General features: G+C 38.5%; 1 protein-coding gene across 3 annotated transcripts in view; it reads left to right on the forward strand.

The window, feature by feature from the left end:
• Positions 1-9,565, forward strand: part of LOC120804350 (histone-lysine N-methyltransferase SUV39H1-like) — a 25,896-nt gene extending 16,331 nt beyond the window's left edge. For 2 of the 3 annotated variants that reach the window (XM_040153769.1, XM_040153770.1), the window contains exons 5-6: positions 3,776-3,905; positions 7,064-9,565. In XM_040153769.1, coding sequence (XP_040009703.1) covers positions 3,776-3,905; positions 7,064-7,197 — 264 coding nt within the window. In that variant the 3' untranslated portion in view covers positions 7,198-9,565. Of the gene's footprint in view, positions 1-3,775; positions 3,906-7,063 lie in introns of those variants that run through there. The other variant, XR_005709440.1, reaches the window with a different exon arrangement.
• Positions 9,566-10,000: the final 435 nt, after the last annotated feature.

Below are 10,000 nucleotides of genomic sequence, written 5' to 3' on the forward strand. Positions count from 1 at the left end.
TGTAACTCCATCTCATTAAACAGTAGGAACTACCACCTAGTGGCACAGCTGGGTACTACAGCAAACTACAGACCATTTTTTAACAGTTACACTGCACATCCTTGGCTTCTGCATTGTCAGTTAATGTATTTCTAACATATTAAATTAATTGATAATTAATAAATCATTGATATCCCTAATGTTGTGTATAGCGCTTCTCAATTTATCCTGGAAACTTACATTTCTTGTACATTCAACAAGTGAGCAGCACTGATGCTGTTTCCTTGAATATAAACACATTTTTAAACACATTATAAAACTGTGGACCAAGGATTTATTTTCCTTGGCAAACACAAAATGACTAACATGTGACACATGTATATATTTTCACTACATGTGCCTACATATGCAAAATAATTCAGCAGGAATAATAAAAGACCTGCAACACTTATAAAAGTATCAACATTATTCATATTTTAAAAATAATTGCTGTCCCATACAGCTACACATGGACTGTTGTTAGCAGATGGTTCAAGTAAGTAAAGACATCCACTTTTATGTTCTCTTTGTGCACAGAGAAGACAGGAACTGAAAGTCTGATCACCATTTCATATGCATTGTTTGGTGTGACAAGACATCAGCCTGATATCTGCATCCTGATATCTGTGTTAACTAGTGATGAGAGAGTGGTGGACAGTTTTGTGGAGTGGTGTGTGCTGAACTACCTTTAGCTCAGCATCAGAAAAACAAAGGAGCTCATGGTGGACTTCAGGAGATTCAGGGCTCCTGCTGCTCCTCTTTCCATCAGGGGAGAGATGGTGGAGTTGTAACAGGAGTAAAAAATACATGGGTATCCACCTGGGCAGCAGACTGGACTGGACCAGGAACTGCGGCTCTCTACAGGAAGTGCCAGAGTTGGCTCTTTTTCCTGCGGAGGCTCCAGTCCTTCAACATCGGTGGCACCAAGCTGGTCTGCTGCGGCACAAGCCTGAGGGTGGCAGACACCAATAGACTCAACAAACTGATTCAGAAGGCCAGCTCAGTCCTACGGGTGGAGATGGACCCTCTGCATGTAGTCGTAGAGAGGAGGTTATTGTCAAAACGCCTCTCCATCATGACCAGTGTCTTCCACCCTCTACACAGTGTTCTGGTTAGCCAGAGGAGCACGTTCAGCCAGAGAATCAAAATGACTAAGTGCTACACTGAACGCCACAGAAGGCTCTTCCTTCCTGTGGCCATCCAGATATACAATTTCCCCTGATTTCTGCTGAAGTTGAATAATCTTTACAACTTTCAAAATCGACTGCCACTACTGTTAACTTATGTTTAAATTACTGTAAAGCACTTACTTTTTATACATCACCATCACTACTCTGCTGTTCAAGTACTGTTAATTTGCCGTTGACCCACATTACAGTTTTCATTCAGTTACCTTTGTACATTATAGTTAATTTACTGTTAAACTGGGATTGAATCAACAACCTTTCAGTTAGTGAACGACCGGCTCCGCTCCAATAAAGTTTTTCTGATTCTGAACGGCAGAGACAGGCTAAATAAAGTACAATCCATGCACTGTTCACTTTACTTTGCCTTTCTGTGATGACATTTGACATCACAAACAGGCCGAAAAACAGGATTAGTAAACAGTAGAAAGCAGCATGGAAGCCAGTGATTATGTTACGGTAGTTACTTACTCTCACCTTACTGTCTTGCCAATGTTGCATCTTGCAGTGTTGCATACAAAGAACAAAATCAATGTTGCACGTTGTTTCCATAGACTGTAAATAATAATAAATGTTCCTCGCTATCTAGGCGCCAACATCCGGAACTTCGGCACACGTCATAGTATCGTGCCGGAAAAGGGGCGAAAATTAGTGTGTCCGCTCGGATGTCATGTTTCCATTGCTGCCAACTGGAGCTGGAGCCCATAAATACCCGTGACTTCTGCAGAGTCATAAGACCCAATAATGAATGCTGATTGTACCCTTTCCCACTAAAGACAAAAGCCAGATATTAGTGGTTGTTGCTGGGTTTTTTGTCCAGTGTGAAAGTGGCTTTAGATAATCTGAATTAATATTTTTGTTGTCAAAACCACAAAGCAAGATTAGTGGGTTATCTAGCTATTTTTGGGCTTAAAAAGGGATTTCAATTGCACAAAGATACCTTTATTCCTGTCAGGATTCCTGACAGTTTCAACACTTTAACTCCATCACTGCAGTTCAGAATAAAATGAGGAGACTTTCTAATGACATTTGGAAATAAAAACTATGCCCTCTGAAGACTTACAAGAAAAATAATCCTCATGTTGCTAAATATTTCCCATGCAGTTTTTCTGTTCTGTTATACTGCCTGACACCAGGTTTGAAAACAAAACTTGAAAACAAAATAAAGGCAGCGAAGCCCCGTCTTCCAGGGTGTCTGTCTTAAAGGGTGTCTTCAAAACAGGGTCCTAAGAGTAGGTAACAAAGCAGGATCATATATTAGATTATAAATGCAACATGCCAGTTAGATTGACCTCATGAGACATTAAGTACTTTTCTCCATCTGATGGAGAATCTGATCTGATGATGTTACTCCTTATTAACAACTCTGCCTCTTTCACATGAACGTGCTCATAGGTTAAACTAGAGTTAACAGAGCCAGTTGATAACCATTTTAGTGATACATACATGTAGTGAAGCTGTGGAAGATTCACTGCCTGTTGCTGAAAAAACTTGATCCATCCATCTTTGTCTTAGTTTCTCAGATTTGGATCCTTTTAGACGCATCTCTTGCTGTATTGCCAGATCATAAGATAAGGATTTCACATGGAGAATAATCTTTATATCTTTTAACTTTTTTTGAAATCCCTTTTTATATTCAATCTAATTATGTTAACATTTGCCCCAATTAATCTTATTATATACTTTCTTTACATTTCCCTTCCATCATAATATTCTGCACATACCCTTTTCACTATGAGAGAGAGAAAAGGAGCTAAGAAATCTGACAAATACATTACATATTCACATACAAACCACGTAAAACATGCCACAAAACCGAGAGACACAAAAAGAGAAAACTGAGATGGTGCACGTGTCAATCCTTTGTCCACGATCAAAACATTGATGGTGCTGCAGCCTGCACAACTCAGAACTTAAATTATCTAATAATAGCACGAGGTCTACCTCAGCAGGTGCACACTGTATGGATTTAGTGGTTCTGCAGGTCCCGGGTGGAGCCATAACTTCGGTTCTGTTTCTCAGTCTCTGGTTCACTCTTGTCCTTCCGATCCAGGATATGTTTACTTTTCTAGCGCATGTACAGTTGCACTTGTAGTGCGGACAGTCCGTACAGTCTTAAATTTTGGGATGCTTGTGGATGTCCATGCAAAACCTTGCAGACCTGGGCAGATGACAAAATTTATATCATGTGGAACCTCACGGCCACAGAATGCCGTAACCATGAATTGGCCATGACCATGTGTAAAAAATTGGCTGAGCGGTTGAAAATGATACATTTCTGCAAGTTTATGCTATGCCTGGTGTTAACAGGTGTTTAAGAAATTGCTCGTACTGTCTACCTAACTGGCGGATTTTGTTGCGCTTCGGGACAGTGAGCAGCATTGTCTTTGACTCAAGTAAAACTTAATATGAAGTCCATTTCATTCTCTATGTTGAGGCTTCTGCTCTGTGTATGCGTCTGTGCATGTGTGTGTGTGGGGGAGCTCAAAATGCAGTTTCTTTTGTTGTTTGGTATTTTAAACCATAGTCTGATTGTGGCTGAAAAGCCCCTGACACATGTGTTCTTTTTGCAGTGTAACCCCAACCTGCAAGTATTCAATGTGTTCATTGACAACATTGATGAGAGGCTCCCAAGAATCGCTTTATTTTCAACACGGGCTATTCGGGCAGGAGAGGAGCTCACCTTTGACTACAAGATGCAAAGTAAGTGTCATTGATTCAGCAGATTTGAACTTTATTTTCACTTAAATGTTGGCACAAAACTGGCTTCAAACAGGCTTTAAGGGACAATCAGAGGGATGAATTTTAGAATCTAATCGTGTAATAAGAGAGTTGGCAGGTGACTAGACACACATAATAATGATATCCATCTCTTCCTTCTATGGTTAGTAATCAAGCAGGTCTCATCAACAACAGATATGGTGGCCAAGCAGTGCATATTTTTATGGATTGTTATCATCTTAAATAAAGCCACTCACTGTCTCCGTATATGTGAGTGAAAATGTTTGGGCTTATGAATAGTAAGTTTATTTTTAGATTTATCATAGGCTGTGTCAGATATACATTAAACCAACATTTAGGTAAATATAAGTATCAGATTGGATTTGGTGTTGGTACATACCTAATACTAAAGGACCTGGATTGGGATCGTGACCAAAAAAACTTGATCTTGATGATTTAAGCAAGGAGTTAACATGTCATCTTCTTTCTTAAAACTTAATGAAAATACATATAATTTTGTGATGCATTTGGAGCATAAAGTGATATGTTGATTAGTAGATCAACAGAAAATGAATCTTTTGACAGTTTGATAATTGATCACTTATTTTGGGTTTTTTTTCTTTCTTTTTTTAGCAAAATTCAATTCACTTATAAAAGTAAATTGCAGTTGAAGATGGAGTACAAGGTTTTTTCATGTGTTTCAACTGTATTTTATAGACTGGGATAATTTGAATATATACCACTAAAAAGGAAACAGTGGGACTAACGTCAACGCTTTTGCAAGATACTCTTTTGGTACGCTTTATGTAAGTGGTTGTGGGACCAGACAACCATGGAGGTAGTGGCACTGATGCTCCGGAGGCCAGCACAAGCTGGGGTGTGGCCCAGAACAGTATCCAGAAAATCCAACTACTTTGTAGTTTCTCATGTAGTTTTTACTCTGAGTGTATTGCTAATTTTGCTGTTTTTTAGGAGACACTGAAAAGACATATTATCATTTACTGTACAATGGAAATGGTTACAGGGGTAGCAGTTTTTTCTCTTTAAATTTTGAGTGACCTTCTAAGAATAACTTTACACTAAATCTACTTTTTGAGCGTGTGAGTGAGTGTTTTAGTAAGGTGTTGGGCCACCAGGTGCCGCCAGAACAGCTTCAGTGCACCTTGGTATTTATTCTCCAAGTGTCTGGAACTCTACTGGAGGGATGAACACCATTCTTCATAAAGATTCCCTCACTGGTGTTTTGATGATGTTGTTAGCCAGTGCTGTCTAACACATCGGTCCAATATCTCTCATAGGGTGTTCAGTTGGGCTGAAATCTGGTGACTATGAAGTCCATAGTGTATGATCCACATCATTTTCATACTCATCAAACCATTCAGTGACTTCTTGTGCCCTGTGGAGGGGGACATTTTCATCCTTGTTTTTCCACTAATTTTTCAGGTTTTTCCTTTAATTTGTCACCCATCATGTCACGTTATTATACGATCAAACACCATCACAACCACCATGCTGTTACCAGCCTTCTACAGTGGCATGAAAAACTTTTGTCACCCCTGGTCAAAATTTCTGTTACTGTGAATAGTTAAGTGAGTAGAAGATGAATTGAACTCCAAAAGACATAAAGGTAATGATGAAAAATTATTTTCAACATTTTAAGCATGATTAGTGTATTATTTTTGCTTTGTACAATTTTAGAGTAAAAAAAAAGTAAAGGAGCACCATATAAAAGTTTGGGCATCCCAAGAGATTTGAGCTTTCAGATAACCTAATTTATTAGCTTGTTAGGGCTATGACTTGTTCACAGTCATCATTAGCAAAGGCCAAGTGATGCAAATTTCAAAGCTTTATACATACTCTGATTGCCTAAACCTTCTCCCAACAATCAGCAGCCATGTGCTACACTAAGCAGCTACCTAGCACTCTGAAAATTAAAATAGCAGTAGGAGAAAGCTATAAGAAGATAACAAATTGTTTTCAGGTACCCGTTTCCTCATTTCGTAAGTCAAGATGAGGTCTGGCAGACCAAGAAAACTTTCTGAGTGAACTGCTTGTAGGATTGCTGCAAAGAAAAATCAAAACCCCTGTGTGACTGCAAAAGACCTTCAGGAAGATTTAACAGAATCTGGAGTGGTGGTGCACTTGTTTCAATGTGCAGCGACACCTGCTGAAATATGACCTTCATGGAAGAGTCCACAGAAGAAAACCTTTCCTGCGTCCTCACCACAAAATTAAACAAAGCCTGATGCATTTTGGAAACAAGTCCTGTGGACTGATGAAGTTGAAATATAACTTTTTGGCCCTAATGAGCAAAGAAAAGAACACCTCTCGAACTGTTAAGAACGGGGGTGGATTGATTATGCTTTGGGATTGTGTTGCAGCCAGTGGCACAGGGAACATTTCACTTGTAGAGGGAAGAATGGATTCAATTAAATACCAGGAAAATTCTGGGAACAAACATCACACCGTATATAAAAAAGCTGAAAATGAAAATAGGTTGGCTTCTACAGCAGGATAATGATCCTAAACACATATCAGAAAATCCACAATGGACTACCTCAAGAGGCACAAGCTGAAGGTTTTGCCATGGCCCTAACAGTCCCCTGACCTGAACATGATTGACAATCTGTAGATAGCCCTTCAAAGAGCAGTACATGCGAAACGGCTCAAAAATCTTACAGAAATAGAAGCCTTTTGAAAGGAATAATAGGCAAAAATCCCCCAAGCAAGAACTGAAAGGCTCTTATCTGCTACAAAAAACGTTTACAAGCTTTGACAGTCACCAAAGGGGGTGTTACTAAGCATTGACCATTCAGGGTGCCTAAACTTTTGTTTCAGGCCCTTTTCCTATTTTGTTATTTTGAAACTGTAAAAAATAGAGATAAAAAAATTATCTTGCTCAAGATATTAAAGAAATGCGTCATATTTAACTTCATTCCTTTTGGAAACAAGTTCTTCTTTTCCTTGCACTGTAACAGAAATTTTGACCAGGGTGCCCAAACTTTTTCATACCACTGGATATGGATTGGGGATGAGTTTGTGAAGGGGATGTGTTAAAGCAGTTCAGTTGCTTTATAACAGTTAATAAGAGCTGGCTTTTCAATTGAACTCTGTCCATTCCGGCTTCCGTTTGCTTCCAGTTGATCCAGTTGACACAGAAAGCACCAAAATGGACTCCAGTTTCAGTCTAGCAGGGCTCCCCAGCTCTCCAAAGAAGAGGATTCGAGTGGAGTGTCGTTGTGGATCAGACTCTTGTCGAAAATACCTATTTTGATAAGGGACTGCTAGGAACGCAACACTGTTATTTGTGTAAAGATGTGGAAAATTGTACAGATTTTTAAATGGATTTTTATTTTCTTCTTGTTTATGAAAGCTGAAATCCACCATCAAACTTCATCAATGTATGAACATGACAAGCTCTTCCAAGATATATAGATATATATATATAAAAACAATCCAGTTTCATATCTGTGATTTACTTCAACAAAATGTAAAGCTTCTAGTTTTCCTTTAAATTGAAGACTGCATCAGTGGGTTATTTTTGTACTTAATTCCAATAATTTTAAATATCTTTCTCCGTCCACTTTAAATTGCAGGATAGATAAAAATAGATGAGTGATCTAGCCTGTATATTAGCCCATCACTATAGAGTGCAGCACAAGAATAAATGTCCATTTACATTTTGAGTAAAACATTTTCTGTGGTTGCCTTCTCCATGCTCTAAATATGTATTCTACACGTATGATGGGTATTTACCCACACCTTTTCATGACTGTTAAATGATAATTGCAGTTTTTATAGCTTGGGTCTTAGTTTTGTCCATTATTTCTACCAGTAACAACACTGCACTCACCAAGTTAATAGCTGAGATCTGGGAACACAGCCATATCTAAGGAAGGATTCTGATGGGTCAAGAAATATGAGGAGTCAGATGATCAGACAGGTTGGAAACACAACTCCAGGACAGACAAATTTATGTGGATGAGAAAATTAAGGTGAACAGGAAAATTACGACACAAACTCTTTTGTAAACATCCATTGCAGTTTACAGACCCACTCCCTGCTTCAACTTTTACCTACTAGACTTACTGTAGTGTTATGAGTGTATGTGTCTGAGAGTATTGTGAGCGATTATTAGTAACATTTCACTCGATTCACACTTTCAGATTGACCTTCAAATAAAATGGTTTAAATAATCTGGATAAACTATTGGTGTGTTTCCAACATGTCTGATGATCTGACTGCTTGTTTTTTGACATCTTTTTATTCTTTTTAGTGTTCTCAGCTGTTAACTTGGTGAGTGCAATTCAATAACTGTGAATGATGGACAAGGGTAAGGCTCATTTGCTCATTTGAGGGCAAATTAGTCCTATGTATTTTGTTAGTTCCATCTAATTAACTGGTCATACAGTTTCACGAAAGGCTCTCGGCCAAAAGTCACCATATTCTAATAAAATGATCCAGTTGGAAAGCAGCTACAGCCAAAGTGCCAGTGTTTGGTTTTGTTCAGATACAGTACATGTATCAGGCTATACCGCAATTTGTTACCCTGTCATCACCATACACATCGCTGTTATCCTGTGTGTTGCCCATGTTGTCATGACTCATTTGCTCTTTTGGCAGAGAATCTCTCATTGTCTCCAAGTAGGATTGAATTGTCCAAGATCAAATGATTTTTTTCCTCTAAATAGAGATTTAGTAGTTATGTAAGTAATATGGCTTTTTTTTTTGTTTCTTTTGCCTTAAGTCTTGTCACTTGCATTTCATCATGCTCCTGATGCTCCGTTGATTTAACAGTGAATTATGGTTAGGGTCTCAGTATGCCTCAAAAGAATTGGTTCATACAGTGTTTTGTCCGACAACCAAGTCAGTGTTCCTAGTTGTTCGCAGTGTCCACACTGGAGGGCAAGTTGATAAACCTGCTATCATATTGTCCTCCTGGCTAAATTCCTGCCTCTCTGAGCTCTCTCCATGGACTGGATATCTGTTTTTGGAAACAGACAACCTCCAACACAGTCTGCTGATCTGACAAACACTTTGTTTAAGGTACACTGAGGTCTTTACAATTTGACGTCAGCTTTCAAGTCCCATTCAACATGTAGCATGTCAGATAGATCTCCCCAAGATGTGAATTATTATGCAGTGACCTTGAAGCTGCAGACAAACTGCAGGGAAGGAGTGACCATCAGCTGAGCCAACACCGCTGCTCAGTGTGTGTGTATGTGTGTGTGCATGTGCACTCTGTGCTCTTTTCACCAACAGCAGATGTGGAGGAAGGTTGGGACATTACAAAAGTCAATTCTCAGAATATGTTTTACACCTTCAATGTCACTGTCACTGTTGGGAAACTGTATGGGTTAAAGCTTCAGTTCACATAGATGATTTTAAGATTGCAGGTAAAACTATCTGCATTGCCAAACACCATCAGGGACAGGTGAGAAGTTTTTTTTTTTTGTGATTATAATGACCTGACCATTTAAATTAGCTTTCCTTTTTGTCACAAAAGTGATTGAAAGGATGTATGTAAGTATGTATTGTGTGGTCAGATAGCTGATTATTTTTACACTGTGTATATTTAAACATTTTAGATATCAGTACTTGTTTTTATCAGTGTGTTATAGGTGGAGAACAAAAGCAATGTCAATAAATGGTTATAAAGATAACTAAAGCCTTTATGTTTTCATTGTTGTAGTTTTACTCCAGTCCTGATTGATATTATTGGTACTTCTGGATTTTAAGGACAGAATTTAGAATATCTTCATAAATAAAGGCAAATTAACCAATTTGTATATTCTAGATATTGTCCATGTCCAATGTTACTGAACAAAAGAAAAAACAAAAACAAAACTTGCATAATAGTGAAGTAATACAAACACAAAATGTACCGATTAAACTTCTGGGATATTGATCTGGTCAGTTAACTAGCAGAGGGGGTTGCTAATCAGTTTCAGCTGCTTTGGTTTTAATGAAATTAACAACAGGTGCACTAAAGGGGCAACAATGAGACGACCCCCAAAACAGGAATGGTTTTCCAGGTGGAGGCCACTGACATTTTTTCCCTCCTCATCTTTTCTGTT

Source organism: Xiphias gladius, chromosome 18, assembly GCF_016859285.1.
Source record: "Xiphias gladius isolate SHS-SW01 ecotype Sanya breed wild chromosome 18, ASM1685928v1, whole genome shotgun sequence".
Classification (NCBI taxonomy): domain Eukaryota; kingdom Metazoa; phylum Chordata; class Actinopteri; order Istiophoriformes; family Xiphiidae; genus Xiphias; species Xiphias gladius.